Below are 18,379 nucleotides of genomic sequence, written 5' to 3' on the forward strand. Positions count from 1 at the left end.
GAGGCTGAGCCCTGGGTACAACTAGTATTGAAAATTAGGGAATGAATGAAAGGGTAAATAACGCCATGAATGACTAAAAGCCCAAATAAAGGGAATCTACAGCTGCTGTGCTATTGCCAACTGGGTTCTCCCTCTCCCCCTGCACCCCAAAGTCTCTTAATATTTACTTGGCATGTTTTCACAATTGAATTTCATACATTTTTCTTCAGTAACGGAACTGTTGGCATTCATCTTGGTCTCTTTGTATATGTTAACAGAGAAAAGGGAGAAAAGAAAATTTCTCCTTTATTTCTGAAATTCTTTTTTTATTTTTTAAAGTTTTATGGAAGTATAGTTGCTTTACAATGTTGTGATAATTTCTGCTGTACAACAAAGTGATTCAGTTATACATGTACACACATCTATTCTTTTTCAGGTTCTTTTCCCATGTAAATTATCACAGAATATTGGGTAGAGTTCCCTGTGCTATACAGCATGTTCCCATTGGCCAGTCATTCCATATACCTTAGTGTGTATATGTGAATCCCAAACCCCAGTCCATCCCTCCCCCAAACCTGTCCCCTTTGGTAACCATCCATCCGTTAGTTTTCAAAGTCTTTGAGTCTGTTTCTGATCTGCACATAAGTTCATTTGTATCCTTTTTTTTAGATTGCTTCTCTTGACTTCACTGAGAACCTCTCCTCCACTGAACCCTTTAGAACAAATTAAATATATTCAGATGAAAGCAAAATCAATTCTAATTTGAAACAGAAATAATGTCCATTATAGGGCTCTCAGAAATGGAAGTTTGATGTAATTAATAATGGGAAGTAGGAAACGTCCAGGGTCTTCTTCAATGTCTCTGTATCTAGGGCTGCTGGAGAATGCTAATTGTCTGGTGTTTTATTGGGGGACTTCAATTACATCCAAATGGATTGAAACATATTTTTGTGTACTATCATTAATACTTTATTCAATTTAATGTCTACACATTTTATTCTGTGATTTATTTAATAATGAGGTAATGAGCTGGCTTAACACACTGACTCCCATTCTAGTTGGTAAGATTTTCTTTTTATATTACAAAATAACAAAGATAGAATGCAAGTTCTAGTTCTAATTCTACCACTTATTTAATTAAACCTAAAGGAAGACCTAATCCCTGAATGTTAGTTCCTTCAAATAAGAAGTGGGACTAAATAATTTCTATCAACCTCTCCATATTTATTTATTTATTTATTTATTTATTTATTCTTTGGGGGCTGCACCCATGGCATGTGGAGGTTCCCAGGCTAGGGGTCGAATCAGAGCTGAGCTGCTGGCCTGTGCCACAGCCACAGAAACGTGGGATCCACGCCACATCTGCAAACTACACCACAGTTCAAGGCAATGCCCAATCCTTAACCCACTGAGCAAGGTCAGGGATCTCATCCTCATGGATACTAGCTGGGCTTGTTAACTGCTAAGCCACGATGTGAACTCCAACTCCTCCACCTTTAAAACCCTGAAATTCTCTATGGAATACTACTAAATTATAGAATCACGTGATAGCATTTAGCTTCAAATTCAAGTGAAATAAAAATAATTTTGCATTTATTTTTAGTTATTACTTTAAATGTTTTACTACTTTGAAGAGACTCCTCATATATATTGAACTAGTTCATTTCTTTTAGTTATTAACTTAAAAATTTTTACTACTTTGAAGAGACTCCCCTCCACATTTTGAATTAGTAAGATTATACTAGAATATCATATTATAGGCAATTTGTGTTTTAGGAAGGCTTAAATTGATGGGGGAGCTCAGTGCTTTTTGATAAAGTAATAGCATTTTCCTGCCCAAAATGTAGAACAGAACATGTATTATGATAAGTAAGAATGTATCTATAGATATTAAAGACAAAACATTTGATGTTGAGATGACTCTGGAAATCCTGGATTTATAATTATCACATGCGCATGGGCAGGTGATCAACCACTTGTCTGAATATGATAATTTAAGCGTGTAAATACAGTTCAAGGTTTACATGATAGAATCATCCATTAACTAAGCCTCATGTTTGATTTGACATGTACATTACAAGGTTGAACTATCAACACACATTCAAATCTTAACAAAAATATCATCATCGGTACTGAGGATCCAATGTCTAAACTCAAATGAAATCAACTGTACTTTATAATACACTTCAACTATTTTTCAAATTTTAGCATTTTAATTAATTTTCAGTACTCACCCCAAAGGGATTTTAACCAGCAACCACTTAGAGCTTCAATATATCTTAATTCCATCTCAGAAAATGTTTATTTGAGTAACTGGGACGTGTTTTCCCTGGGTTTCCAATACAATTTTTTTTGTCTTGTTTTTACTAGCATTTAGTAAAGATAGTCAACATAGAGATTTAGGTGGCTGGAAACCTTTGGGGTGGATTTGAATGGAGGAAGCAGGCAGGTATTTGTACTTTCCAGCATATTGTTTCCTGGTTATCTTGTGGTCATTCTTCACCCTCAGTTCAGATCTCCTTCCTGAGGCCTTCCTGAAGTCCTCAGTGGGGCAGAATGTTCCTGCCTCAGTCTCCTAAACATCTGACCACAAGACTTTAGTACAGGGATATTTGTCTGTCTCCTGTGAACAACTTCAGCAGAGTGAGGATTTCATAATTTATTGCCATGTGGCCAAATAATCTCTGAGATGACTGTGGTGTTTTAGAATTTAAAATGATACCACAATCTGGAATAGAATGGGCATGCAATCATTGTGGGTTTTAACCCGTTCAAACCCCTAGCATATCGATTAAAAGTGAAAAGGAGGGAGTTCCCATTGTGGCTCAGTGGGTCAAGAACCTGAGTAGTACCCTTGAGGATGCAGGTTTGATTCCTGGCCTCGCTCAGAGGGTTAAGGATCTGGCATTGCCCCAAGCTGCAATGTAGGCAGAAAATGGGATTCAGATCCCGAGGGGCTATGGCTACAGCATTGGCTGGCAGCTGTAGCTCCAATTCAACCTCTAGCTTGAAAATTTCCATAGGCTGCAGGTGCAGACCTAAAAAGAAAGAAAAAAAAAAAAGGTAAAAATTAAATGGAAGATAGTATGAGAAAAATAATGCATATATAGGAGTTCCCATTGTGGTGCAGTGGAAATGAATCCAACTACTATCCATGAGGATGGGGGTTCAATCCCTGGCCTTGCTCATTGTGTCGGGGATCTGGCATTGCTGTGAGCTGTGGTGTAGGTCTCAGACGTGGCTCGGATCCCCAGTTGCTGTGGCTGTGGCACGGGCCAGCAGCTGTGGCTCTGATTTGACCCCTAGCTTGGGAACCTCCATGTGACACAGGCACAGGCCTAAAAATAAACAAACAAAAAGAATGTATATGTATGTGTGACTGGGTCACTATGCTGCACAGCTAAAATTGGCATAACACTGTAAATCAACTATACTCTAATTAAAAAAGGAAAGAAATTTCCTCTTAGAGCTAAAGGTTATGTATAAAGTAAGGAACAGATAGCAAATAAAGAATCAGAAAAGAATCTTAAAAAAAAAACTTCTAAATCAATAATGACAAATTCTCATTATTCAAGTGATTACTTTGTGCTCAGTATGTGATGTGCATCACACAAAGTAACCAATCTGATTGATATTAACTCTTTAGGTAAAAAGCTTTCTGAAATTTCCCACTGTATTACTGGTATTTTAAATGTTTATGATTTGATCTCTACTTTTCAGCTTTCCTACCTGCCATGTTCCAGTGCATGCTTCCCATTCCAACAAAGCAGAAGCCATGCCATTTTTCATTCATTGATTAAACCCCCACTGTCTCACTGATATTTGTGTTTCCGGTACTTAGCACATTTTTTGACACATATTTACTATTCCATAAATACTCACCAGATAAACAAATGCATACATGTTTTAAAACAGTCAATGATCAGTGCAAGGTGAGTAGTATAGAGAGAGATGAGTGAACTAGTTAATTTTTTTTTTTTTTTTTTGGTCATTTTAGGGCCTTACCCATGGTATATGGAAGTTCCCAGGCTAGGGGTGTAATCAGAGCTATAGCTGCTGGCCTATACCACAGCCTCAGCAACACCGAGTCTGAGCCATGTCTGCAAACTACACTGCAGCTCACGGCAGTGCTGGATCCCCAACCCTCTGAGCAAAGCCAGGGATTGAACCTGCATCCTCATGGATACTATTCAAGTTCATTTGCACGGAGCCACAATAGGAATTCCAGAAACTAGCTAATCTAAAATCACACTGACTAAAGTCGTCAGGAAGGTTTCCTAAAGAAGAAAGTCTTGACGGGAAGCTTAAGGGGTAAGTAGTTTGTAAGTAAATAGGACTATGAAGGCATTAAGGGCAGAAGTAAGACTAGATAGATAGATAGATAGATAGCTGGATAGATAGGACAAAAACCCACCAGAATTTCCATCCCACATTGGATTGTGATGATCGTTGTACAACTATAAATGTAATAAATTCATTGAGTAATAAAAAAAAAAAAACACCAGAACCTGATTATGCAATGGAAACTGCCACAGTATGAGAAAGAGACAGCAGAGAGCCATGGAAGTTTCTTTGCTTTGCCTTTATTTGAGAAATACACAAGTAGGAAGGGATCCACCTTCCCACAGCTATTTTTGGAAGCTAAAAAATTGCCAATGCCTGTAAGAAAAGATGCGTGTGGGGAGGGATAAACATGACATATTCTACAATAAATAGAAAAAAAAAGCTTTATAATAAAAATGCACAAACAAAACCATATAATTTGCTAAGACAGTGCTTCTCAAAGTTTAGGGGCATCAGATTCCCCTCAAAAGCTGTTAAAACACAGATTACTCAGCCTCACTACCCTTTCTTTCCAAGTTTATAATTTGTAAGAGCTGGGGCCTGAGAATGTGCATTTCTAACAAGTTCCCAGGTTAGAATTATTACAATAATGCTGCTGGTTCAAGTACTGTTGCACTAAAGTACCATTGCACTACATTCAAATTTTGAAGATTCTAATGGTGAGAGAGAGGAACTTGGGCCTGAAATGGGCAGCAGTCAAGGAACCAGCAGATGGACAGAAGGTGGGGGTGACAGCTGTTCTTGCAAGTTTTAAGATAAATTTCACACTACTTAGTTATGAGTAGATGTCACTTTTATTACAAACCTGCTGTATTGACCACTGTGCAACTACAGACAGGGGAGGGAGGCCTCTCCAAGGCCAAAGATTTCTCTCTTGATAAGAGATATGATAGAAAACAGAAGTGGTTAGATGGTCTTTCCTAGAATATATACAAAAAGGAAATCAAGTCTGTTTAGAGATCTTTAGATTCTTGATGACAGTCAGCTGGGATGATGAGCAGCTCCTCAGAAGAGGTCTTGATCTGATTAGAATTCATCAGAAAAATGCTTATGCGTTTTATCAGGAATAATTATTTTTAGATGGAGATTATAGACCATACTATACTAAAAAAGATTTTGCCTCAATCATGTTTAGAACTTTTTTTAAAAAAAAAAGGAATATGGAGTTCCCGTTGTGGCTCAGTGGTTAACGAATCTGACTAGGAACCACGAGGTTGCAGGTTTGATCCCTGGCATTGCTCAGTGGGTTAAGGATCCGGTGTTGTTGTGAGCTGTGGTGTAGGTCGCAGACACGGATTGTATCTCTCATTGCTATGGCTCTGGCGTAGGCCGGCAGCTACAGCTCTGATTCGACCCCTAGCCTGGGAACCTCCATATGCCGTGGGAGCAGTCCTGGAAAAGGCAAAAAGCCAAAAAAAAAAAAAAAAGAATACACCTGGTGAGGTCTGGCAGGAACTGGTGAGGTCTGGCAGGAACTGGTAAATGAATGAACGAACAAATGAATAAGGCATAGATATAAACAAGGAAGCCAGAATTCATCATTTACTTCTTGCTTCAAAAATTATTTGACAAACTTCTTCCCACAGGGTATTTGAATATTAGGTGATCACAGAAATGTGGACTATCTTGCCTTGTATTTGGAAACTGATGTGTCTCTGTATGAAGTCATAAGTGCACCAGGGTTTAAATTCTTTAGCACTTGACTTGTTAGAAAGAAAGATAATAGGGTGAAATCTCCAAGTCTGAAAATGACTTTAAATTCTTCTAAGTGACCAGAGATGGATTATATAAAGAGCTATGTTTGAATTGCAGGCCCATTTCCTATGGGCAGGTGAAGTGTAAGGAAATGAATTCAGGGAACAGATGGTTAGTAAGAGAGTTATTAACTTTTTTTTTTTTTTGCTTTTTAGGGCCATTCCTGTGGCATATGGAAGTTCCCAGGCTAGGGGTTGAATTGGGACCACAGCTGCTGGTCTACACCACAGCCACAACCACACGGGATCTAAGCCACATCTGTGACCTAAACCATAGCTCATGGCAATGCCATATCCCCAACCCACTGAGCAAAGGCAGGGATGGAACCCACATCCAAATGGATACTAATCAGATTCATTTCTACTGTACCCCAACAGGAACTCCCAAGAGAGTTATTATCTTTAACATAAGAAAATGCTCTAGGGATTATATAGACCATTGTGGTGGTAAGGTTACCACCAGGAAATCAGCAAATTGCAGGTAGTGGTTGGAAAAATATTAGAGCAGAAAACTCTGCATTATTTCTCCACTAAACTCCAAAATAGATAACTAAGTCTGGGGTTCAATGCTTTTTATCCTCATCCCTCTGCTTCAGAAAAGACAACAAAACAAAACAAAAAAATGTTAGGAAAAATTCAACCAATCACAGTATTAAACGTTTAGCAGTTGCCTCATATGTACAAAGCATCTTATCGAACAACTGGGAAACTAGAGCCATTCTCAGTGGCCTTGCACAGGTTACAGAGTCTCCACTGAGAGTAGTTTGTTGGAACCATTTGGCTAGCATGAAGGCAGTTATCCTCATAAACCATTCATCGGACAAATGAGAAAGAGGTACCTCTCTGGGTTTCTGCCAAAGGTTAGATTTTAACTGTCTGAATTCTGCCTTATGAAGAGACATTATTATTTCAAAAGAAGTGGAAGCTACAAGTAGAGGGTTTTTTTATTATTATTATTTTAAAACTATAGAACAGAGGTTGAAAATCATTTCTGAAAAGGGCAGAGTAAATATTTCAGGCTTTGTGGACTACAAGGTCTTGGTTGCAACCCTCCGCTCTACACTTTGAAAACAAATGAGCTGGGTGGGATTCCAATAAAACTTTATTTACACAAGTAGGCAGTGGGAAGATTTGGCCCCTGGGCTGTAGTTTACTGACCCCTGCTGTGGAGAGCTGGTAATGGGAGCAGTGGCTTCATGACTTAGCATTTGGGGAACATTGGAATCTCTCTAGCCTCAAGAGGAGACTGCCATGGAAAAATAAATTAATGATTGCTAAATTCTTATTGAGGAAAATAAGAGACTTTTAACGTGCACCCCCAACGTGGCTTCTTCTCTCTTCAAAGGATGGGTTTATTGTGTTTGAATCCAGACACTTAGTGACTCTAGGACAAAAACGTATTTGATTCTCCTAAGAATGCACTCTTACAGCCTTTTGTCTGCAAATAGCCAGCTTCCCAGCTGCACATGAGATTGGACAGCTGAGGTATAGACTTTCTTCTAAGGCCCCATCTTGGCTGTTGGCACACATTCTGGCCTTTTTCTTTCTCTTTGCCCTTTTGAAGCAACTCTGTCATTTATCTCCCAAACAGATGTTGCCGTCAGTTACCTTATGCCCAGCTCCAAAGATGGGCATATGGCTCCATCTAACCCATTGTCACCTTGTACTCAAATCTGCAGCAGGGAAGCTGGAGGAAGGCACTGCCTGGCAGGCTGCCGGGACCCTGGGGATTCAGCACCATGTCTCCCATAAATGTGAAGCTTCTGGGGGGACAAAAGGAAAGGCAGCCAAGACAAGTCTGCCAATTCCTGGATTTCAAGGTTTTCTCCTGGGAGCCCTTTTGTTTCCTTCCCTGCTTCTAACTTGAATTGACTGAGGGGAAAAAAAAAAAAAAAAAAGAGTAAGAGCTATTGAATACAGGAACTCATATTTGTCTTCTCATTTTGCTCCTCAGGAAACGGGCCACCCACAGTGTTGGCAAAAGGAAGGGCAGCCAGAAGGACCTCCGGCCACCTGATCTGTGGATCCATCATGAAGAAATGGAGATGAAAAATATTGAGAAGCCAGCAGGCACTGACCCGACAGGAAGGGACTCTCCCATCCAGAGTTGCCAAGACCTCACACCAGTCAGTCACAGCCAGTCAGAAACCCAACTGGGGAGCAAAAGCACCTCTCATTCAGGTAATGCCCTTCTCTCTGGATTTAGGAAGAAGAGCCCACACTGAACCCCACAGAGGAGCTCTCTGCTCCCTCTTTTGTGGACCCACCCTTCCCACTAACTTGCAGGTCACTTGCCAGTAGTTAAATAATCTGATATAAATGTGGTCGGTTCACCAGGTTTAGTGTCTATTCCATCATCCTGTTGACTGCCTTTTAGAGTCATAATGCTTCTTGAAACTTCTGAGAGGTAGGAAGTGATGCCCTTGGGATGTATTGAAATGTGAAGGCTAAGTGAATCGATTGCCTTTTGTTGCCTCTTGTTTTGTCAAGGCAAAATCCAAAGCCGTTTGCATGTATTTTAATTCCCAGTGTCTGTGAAAATTTGATTTTAAAGTTGCTATCAATTCCCTGCTTTAAAAAATCATACCAGGAACTCTTGAAGTATGAAAACATCACCTATTCTATTATTTTGCCTTGATTACTATAGAGATCAACCATCGTTCCTGTGCAATCACATGACATGATCACCAGCTTGGTCTAATAGTCTGTCTGAAGGCTCTAGTGGCACACAAAGTGATCTAATGAAAAAAAAAAAAAAAAAAAAAAAAAGCCTACTGTTTAATGATTGGGTGCAAATCCTGAAAGTGGTTGTAAGATATTTCACTTTCAGTGGGTCCTAGAGTTTCAAAATGCTTATGGGAAGTTGAATAATTAACCCACTACTCTCATCAAAAAAATCTCTTGGTGTACTGTGTGTTTGTAGAATGAGGGGATTTTTTTAAAAACCAGATTAAAACATTTTAGTTGTTTGAGTATGTAACTGGTGGACTAGACCTTCTTACAGAGTTGTTTAAATGAGGACTTTGATTACTGATTTTTTTTTTTTTAAATGGCCATATCCATGGCATATAGAAGTTCCCTGGCCAGGGACTGAATCCGAGCCATAGCTGTGACCTACACCACAGCTGTGGTAATATGAGATCCTTTAATCTGCTGCACCAGGCTGAGGATCAAACTCACAACTCCGCAGCAAACTAAGGTGCTGCAGTCAAGTTCTTAACCCACTGCACCACAGCAGGAACTCCTTTAATTACTTATTTTTCAATCATGAGTTTAGTATTCCTTTTTAGACCTTAAATAATATCTCAAGCAGGGTTCCTAACTTCTCTGCCACTTTAAATTATTAAAAAGTATAGTCTAGTTCCATTAAAAATTATTCTGAAATTTACTTTTTATCTTCTTTTAATTTTTTAAATGGTTTTTATTTTTTCCATCATAGCTGTCTTATAGTGTTCTGTCAATTTTCTTCTACTGTATATCAAGGTGACCCAGTCATACATACACATATACATTATTTTTCTCACATTATCATGCTCCATCATAAGTGACTAGATATAGTTGCCAGTACTATACAGCAGGATCTCATTGCTTATCCATTCCAAAGGCAATAGTTTGCATCTATTAACCCCAAATTCCCAGTCCATCCTACTCCCTCTCCTCCCCTTCCCCCTGGGTAACCACAAGTCTGTTCTCCAAATCCATAAGTTTCTTTTATGTGGAAAGTTTCATTTGTGTCATATATTAGATTCCAGATATATGTGATATCGTATAGTATTTGTCTTTTTCTTCCTGACTTTACTTAGTATGAGAGTCTCTAGTTCCATCCATGTTGCTGCAAATGGCATTATTTTGTTCTTTTTATGGCTGAGTAGTATTCCATTGTGTATATATACCACATCTTCTTAATCCATTCATCTGTTGATGGACATTTAGGTTGTTTCCATGTCATGGCTATGTGAATAGTGCTGCAATGAACATTTGGGTACATGTATCTTTTTCAAGGAAAGCTTTGTCCAGATATATGCCCAAGAGTGGAATTGCTGGGTCATATGGTAACTCTATATTTAGTTTTCTAAGATACTCCCATACTGTTTTCCATAGTGGTTGTACCAATTTGCATTCCCACCAACAGTGTAGGAGGGTTCCCTTTTCTCCATACCCTCTCTACCTTTGTTATTTGTGGACTTATTTATGATGGTGTGACATTCTGAAATTTAAATTAAAAAATCTTCTCCCATTATGGCCTGGCAGACTTTTTGCTCTGAGGACTGGGGACTACAATTTGTTTTTAAATCCTCCAGCATCTTGGAGTAAAATGGATTGGTGGAGGTGGAATGGAAGGAGGGGGCACATTCCATTTCAGAAACACTTTTACCCATTCTTGCTACCTACCTGCTCTTCCTGATTTTGTGGGGGTGATGGAGATAGAAGGTGAAGAAAAGATGGGAAGAGAAAGGGAAAGAGGGAAGGAAGAAAGCACAGTTTGTGAAGTTCTTCATGATTTTCTGGGCACATTAGCTATCTTCATGTGGCATCCAAATTCTTAGGAAATACAATATGAATTCTTTATGAGATCCTGTGGGGTGCCTCCCCTGGCCAATTCCATGACCTGGGGTATCAAGTCAGGGCTTAATCCTCTCCCTCCAGGAATAGCTCTAAATGTCATCCTCACTGGCCCTCTGGTGGGTCAAGTCTACTTAAATGTATTCCAGCAAGAGGACTCAAGTCTGACCAACTTTTGAAGTGCCCACATGACCCAGAGGAAGCTCCTACATCTTTTATGACCCAAAAGATGAGAAGGCTTTTAATCCACATTGGCCCTCTCTCAACCTTGCTTTCTTTAATGACCTCTCCCTCTGTTTAAATAGACACAAGGTAGACCAGCAAGCCTGCTATCTGAATAAGCTTCTACTTGGAGAATGAATAAAAGATTATTTTACAGTAATCCCAGTAGTCTATGGGTGTTCATTCCTATAGCTTTGCTCCATACCAGACATACTGAATGGAAGAACATCTCTGCCTCTCACTGGAGAGAATGAAATTGCCTCTAAGCCCTCAGAAGGTTTTGCTAATTATATCTAAGATTCCTAATTCTTGATTTTTCCCTTATTTCTATATTCCTATGCCATTTAGGGGTAGCCAGACAACTTTTTATGCCTCTTGATAAATCTTGGGAAAAGTTTGACTCCAAATGATGACTGTTTTCTTTAGAATGAGAGGATACTTGTACCTATCTGTCTTTAATTTGAGGACCCTCTTGCCAGCTCCATAATAACAAGGAAAGTAGAACTCAAAATCCTGTTTGTTATACTTTATAATACATGAAGTGTTCTCTATGCTGTCTTGGTTAAGAGAACAAAATGCTGATTGTAAGGATTAATGTCGTTTAAAATGGCCATGCTATTCAAATCAATCTACAGGTTTAATGGAATCCCTGTCAAAATACTCTTAACATTTTTCATGGAACTAGAACAAATTATCTTATATCATTTGTGAAACCACAAAAGACCCCAAATTGTCAAAACAGTCTTGAGAAAAAAAGTACGAAGTTGAAGGTATCAGGTTCCCTGGGTTCAGAGGAGGATACTACTTTGTATACTACAAAGCTATAGCAATCCAAACAGAATGGTACTGGCACAAAAACAGACACATAGATCAGTGGAAAAGAATAAAGAGCCCCCAAATAAACCTAGGTACCTGTGGTTAATCTATGACAAATTAGACAAAAACATACAAAGGAGAAAAGATAGTTTCTTCAATAAGTGATGCTGGGAAAACTGGAAAGCTACATGTAAAATAATGAGCTTACATTTCCTCAATGTTGAACTCAAATGAATAAAAATGAACTCAAAATGGATTAAGGACTTAAACGTAAGAGCCAAAAGCATAAAACTCCTAGAAGAGAAGATAGGCAGTATACTCTTCAGCGTAGACCATAGCATTATTTTTGGATCTTTCCCCTAAAGAAAAAGAAATAAAAGCCACAATTAAAAAAAGTGGAACCAACTTACAAACTAACAAACAAAAAAAAGGAGTTCCCGTCGTGGCGCAGTGGTTAACGTATCCGACTAGGAACCATGAGGTTGCGGGTTCGGTCCCTGCCCTTGCTCAGTGGGTTAACGATCCGGCATGGCCGTGAGCTGTGGTGTAGGTTGCAGATGTGGCTCGGATCCCGCGTTGCTGTGGCTCTGGCGTAGGCCAGTGGCTATGGCTCCGATTCGACCCCTAGCCTGGGAACCTCCATATGCCGCGGGAGCGGCCCAAAGAAATAGCAAAAAGACAAAAAAAAAAAAAAAAAAAAAAATGGAACCAAGTTAAGCTTAAAAGCTTTTTCACAGTAAAGGAAACCATTGACAAAATAACAAGAAAGCCTACTGAAAGAGAAAATATATTTCCAAATGATATGACTGACCAGGGTTTATATCCAAAAAAATAAAAAATAAACAGCTCATACAACTCAATATCAAAAAACAAAACAAAACAAAACAAAACAAAGAGCTTAAAAAAATGGGCAGAAGACCTGAATTGACATTTTTTCAAAGTCATACAGATGGCTACCGCGCACATGAAAAATGCTCAGCATAGCTAATTATTAGAGAAATGCAAATCAAAATCACAATGATGTAAAGCTTCACATCTGTCAGAAAGGCTATCATCAAAAAGAACACAGATAACAAATGTTGGTGAAAATGTGGAGAAAAGGGAACTCTTTATTCACCGTAGGTGGGAATATAAGGTGGTACAGCCACTGTGGAAAACAGTATTATAGGAGGTTCCTCGAAACTAAAAATAGAATTGCTGTGCGATCCAGCACTTCTACTCCTGGGTATATATCCAAAAAAAAAAAAAAAAAAACTTATAAAACACTAATTTAAAAAGATATATGCTCCCCAGTATTCATAGCAAAACTATTTACAATAGCTGAAGTATGGATATAACCCAAGTGTCCATCAACAGATGAGCATGTTAGGAATATGTGGCTTGTATACGCGATGGAATATTATTCAGCCATGGAAAAGAATGAAATTCTACCAGTTGTGGCAACATGGATGGACCTAGAAAATGCTATGCTTAGTGAAATAAGTCAGACAGAAATAAAAATAGTACGTAACTTATTTGCAGAATCTAGAAAATGAAACGAATGAATTTATATAGCAAAACAGTTTGTTTTCTATATATAGAAAACAAAACTAGTGGTTACCAGTGGGAAGAGGAAAGGGAGAAGAAGCAAAATAGAAGAGAGTTCCCTTTTCTCCACGTTTTCACCAACATTTGTTATTTGTGTTCTTTTTCATGATAGCCTTTCTGACAGATGTGAGGTGATATATCATTATGGTTTTGATTTGCATTTCTCTAATAATTAGCTATGTTGAAAACAAACTAGTGGTTACCAGTGGGAAGAGGGAAGGGAGGAGGAGCAAAATAGGGGATTGGGTTAGGAGATACAGACTACTCTGCATAAAGTTGATAAACAACACAGATGAATTGTACAACACAGGAAATTATAGCTGTTATTTTGTAATAACTTTCAATCTACAAAAATACTGAATCACTACACTGCACACCTGAAAATAATATATCGTACATTAACCGTATTTCAATTAAAAAATTATAAAACTGCATGTCAATGAATAGTACACTTTCTAGTGATACATAGTATTCAGAACCAAAATTTTTCAACATACATTTTTATAAAATTTTCAAATCTGCATAAATCATTGTATTATTACTTTTTATGGCTCTTTATTAGGATACATTTATGGAATTATAATAAATTTATATAGATATACCTAACTGAATTTTGAAGATGGTAGTTTGTTCCCTGTGGTTTTATAGTATGATGCCATGTCTTTGGAATGTTAGTACTGGTTACAAAGATTGTGGTAAATTCATACAATTGAGTATTATGATACTATTAATTATATTCCTCACTTATTTATTGAAAAAGAAAGAATTTTATTCTTTAAAGAAGGCCACAAAATAATATATATGATATAATGGCATTTAAAAAATAAATATATACATACATATGTAAATATTATTAATAAAATAATAATGGTTCCTCCTGGGTAACAAGGTTATGGTAAATTTTATTAATGTTTGTATAGTGAGACCGTATTGATTGGTTAACAAAAGAGTAGGTACTATTATTTTAGACATCAATATAATGAAAAAGGCATTGGCATTCCTGGCTAGAAAAGAAATGTTGCCTCATTAAAGAAAGTATGTCTCTCAGGATTATGGTTTTTCTTTTAGGTCAAGACACAGAAGAAGCAGGGAGCTCCATGTCTACTCTGGAGAGGTCACTGGCTGCACGCCGAGCCACCCGGGCCAAGCTTATGATCCCTATGGATGCTCAGTCCAACAATCCTGGTGAGTAACGATGGGTACCGCAATGAAGACAGGAGAAACTTTCTGTTTATCACTTTTCTATATACATATCAAAAACTAGAGTTTCTCTGAGCTTTCTGGGAAAATAGACATAATGAGGAATGACTGAACTATGTGTAGAATTCATAATTTTCACTTTGTTGTATTTGTTTACACAATCAAATGATCTACTGGCAAACAGGTAGTTCATATTTAAGAAATTACAAAAAATGCAAATTGATGTTAACAGAGTTAGGATTTCTGCCATGAATTGATCTTATTCTAATGCCCATCTTCATAGATTTTTAAATGTTTTTTAATATGGCCGTTTTTCAAACTCAAGTAATCTAGCACCCTTGAAATAAATACTGAGATGATCACTTTGACTATCCTCTTGTTGAAGTTTTCTGTCATATGCCCACATTCACTGAAGATATTAGTAGCTGGGAATCATTTCCTCTCCAATTACCTCTGTGATCTATCTTGATAATTACAATATCCACACAGATAATCCATCTGATGTTAGTCCCTTTCTGTTACCTACAATATTAGTTTGTTCTCATCTCAATTTATCAATTCCATGTCACAGACTAAACCAACAATTGCACCCACTACAAAATGTCAGTTTCTATCATCCCTTTTTCTAATACCTTATTACTTTCCTGTCACCTATTTTATTGCACCCTTGCCAACAATTTGTCAATCCCACTTGGACCTTTAGTACATTAACTCTGCAACCTCCCATTGTCCCTCATCTCCCTTATGTCTTCATTTCCATCTGAACTCAGCTTCCAATCTATCATCATTCATTACTTTAAGACCCTTGCAAACACCCTCATCTCCTTCTTCCCTTTCACATTCACCTAAAAAACAAAAACAAACAAACAAACAAAAACTCGTCCTTGGCTAAATCAGCTCCTGTTCCAACACTGACCATGTACCCTATCCGCTGACTTTGGAGAAATCACATAACCTGTTTACTGGGTATTTAAGACCATAAATCCAAGATGAACTGTCATCTTTTTGGAAATAACACTCATTTCTCTTAATCAGTAATTGTCTTACCTTGCAAGATGAATGTCTCATATATATTTTTACTTTTCACACTCCCAGTACCTTTCTTCTTTTCCCACTCCCAGCTTATAGGAGTGCTTTCTCTATCACCAAGAAATGAGCAGCACTCAGAAATGGTATCCTTATCCACCCATCAAACCTAGTAGATCTATTTTTGCTCCTACCTAGGGCTAGCTCTTTCTCTTGAGGACATTCCTTCTCCCCAGTTAAGGGCTATTCTGTAATTATTCCTTCCTTTTTTGCATCAGCAGTTTCCCCTCCTACTGATAACTTCAATAAGTGCATAAACGTTATCCCATAACACCTGTTTTAAAGCATCCTCCCTGGAACTGCTTGCCCTTCCAACTAAAGCACACACCCCCTTTCCAGACAAAACAACAAACCTACTAAAAGTTGTCTAGACTTATGTTTTCCTCTTTAAATCATCCTCACAAGTTTTAATGACATTTTCATAGTCCCTCTCTACTGAAACCAAGGCTGCCAAGATTATCAATAATCTCCATATTGTCTTACCAAATGATCAGGTCTCCGATGCTCAGCAAAAGTTGACATACTTTCTCACTATTATTTTCCTGGAACACTTTAACCACTTGGCTGTGGTATTCTAAATGTTCCTAGTTTTCATCCTAGCCCACTGGCTGTTCCTGTTTGTTAGTGCTTAACTTATTCATCCTTTTCTTCCCAATCTTTCAGAGGCAAGGAGTATCCTAGGGCTCAGTGTGCAAGCTTCTTTCTTCTATCTACACTAGCTTCTTAGATGTCGTCAACTAGTACCAATGGCTTCAATGCTCTTTAAATGCTCATGAATCCCCAGTCTTATCCCTAGCTTAATCTCTTCCTGAAATCCCCATCAATTTCCATCTAAAATATTGACTAACCTCATGCACATGGCTATCCTGTTAGGCAAGCTGGAGTCTCCATTGTGGCTCAGCGGGTAAATAACATGACGTAGTGTCTGCGAAGATATAGGTTCACCCTGGCCTTGCTCAGTGGGTTAAGGATTCAGCGTTGCCACAAGCTGTGGTGTAGGTCGAAGATATGGCTTGGACCTGGTATTGCTGTGCCTGTGGAGTAGGCCCACAGCTGCAGCTCTGATTCAACCCCTACTCTGGGAACTTCCATATGCTGCAGGTGTGACTGTAAAAAGAAAAACATAGTAATAATAATAGGCAAACCAAGTAGGCTCAAAGTGGAAACCTCCCTCTTCCATAATTCCTTCCCCCAAATTCCAAACTTCATCGTCATACTGTTTTCTCCATTCAATCCATGGCGCCACTGTTCATCCATTTACTCTTGTTTAAAAACTCAAATTTCATACTTCTTTATATGAATTTCCTCATATTCCAAATTCAATCTTTTACAAAATCCTGTAGTTCCTGCTTTCAAAATGTGTCCCAAATATGACCATTCCTTTTCTTCTCCACTCTTTTCCCCTTATCCAAGCCACTGCCCTTTCTTATAGATTGTAGACCGTAGCTGTAAGCTTGTAACTAATCTATTTATTTTAGCTCTTGACACAACAGTAAGTTGTCTACACCGCAGCTTTTTAATATGTGAATTATATCATGTTATTCCTCTTGACATCCCATCACGTGTGGAACAAAATCCACTGATTTTACCATACCCTATAAGGCACCCTGTGATCCAGCCACTGACACACCCTTTACTTGGTTTCCTGCGTCTCCTTTCTATAATCCATTTCAGCCACACAGCTCTCCTCTCTGTTCCTTGGAGAATCACAAACTCGGGGACTTTTCACTTACTGCTCTTTTTGTCTGGAATCTCTTTTCACTTAGCTTTTTTCCCTCGTTTTATCCAGGTGTTATTCTCCTGCCACCACCACGAACAGACAAGGGTCTTCCTTCACCATTGCCTAAGAGCATTCTTTGTCACTCCCTACCCTCTTTATTCTCCTTCATTTTTTTTCTTCGTTAATATATATAATTATCCTCCTTGCTTTGTGTGTGTGTGTGTGTGTGTTTACTTATTATCTGTTTTCTGTATTTTAGTATAAGCGCCATGAGGACAGAGATATTGCCTACTTTGATCCCTTCTTACCCTCAATACCGAGAATACCCAGAACAGAGGTTGGCCCATGGTAGGCACTCAATCAATACAGTTAAGACAAATGAACTCATGGTTGTTTCTACCTACTATATGTCATGGTTCCTCTCCGTTTCAGTATATCTCTCACTTTTATTATCAGTGTAAAACTTACATGGAGTTTATAATAAATACCAAATATTCTTTAGCCTGTTTTATTAATAAGAGAACTAAGACTTGGTGAGTTGAAGCACCTAGCTTGCAGTCACACAGAGAGTAAGTGGCAGAGTCAGCATTTGGACTCAGAACTGACTTGGGATTTCTGCACTCTAATCATTCTGTTCCCAGCTGCATTCCTCTGGGAAACTGTTGTCCTTTTCCTTTCATTCCTTTCACTACTTAGAGAGACACTGTACACTTCACTGCCTATATTTTTTTTTTCCTTCCATCTACTTTCCTCTTGTAACTAAGGTCTATCTGTGATGATCTTCTTTAGCTTTCTTCCTAAAAATCATTGTATTTCATAATCTTCGTGGGCTTTTCTCTCCCATATGTAACTTCCTTATCTAACAAGTTCCCATATCCCATTGACTTTTTTCTTCCAAAATACCTTTTGAATCTCTGGCTACCTTTTCAGTCCCCAGAATCATATGTTTATTCTCCTGTTTATGGCCTCACACCTGAACTTTCGAAGCAGCTCTCTAATTAGTCTTCCTCTCTCTAGTGTCTTTCAGACTTCTTTATATTCTGCTTGCCAAATTTCTTCCTGAAACAACTTAAACATGGCATTTCACTCTATACACTTTCCCCAATAG

The 18,379-nt window shown here is 38.3% G+C and overlaps 1 protein-coding gene across 5 annotated transcripts in view; it reads left to right on the top strand.

Annotated features, from left to right (window-relative positions):
- Positions 1 to 18,379, top strand: part of DCC (DCC netrin 1 receptor) — a 1,237,100-nt gene that overhangs the window by 1,139,138 nt on the left and 79,583 nt on the right. For all 5 annotated transcript variants that reach the window (XM_021073456.2, XM_021073460.2, XM_021073463.2 and 2 more), the window contains 2 exons: positions 8,032 to 8,258; positions 14,334 to 14,450. In XM_021073456.2, coding sequence (XP_020929115.2) covers positions 8,032 to 8,258; positions 14,334 to 14,450 — 344 coding nt within the window. The remainder of the gene's footprint in view (positions 1 to 8,031; positions 8,259 to 14,333; positions 14,451 to 18,379) is intronic.

This window comes from Sus scrofa, chromosome 1 (genome assembly GCF_054392235.1).
Source record: "Sus scrofa isolate SSC_HxYL_T2T_F1_AM1 chromosome 1, Sscrofa_HxYL_maternal_Yorkshire_Landrace_v2.0, whole genome shotgun sequence".
Lineage (NCBI taxonomy): Eukaryota > Metazoa > Chordata > Mammalia > Artiodactyla > Suidae > Sus > Sus scrofa.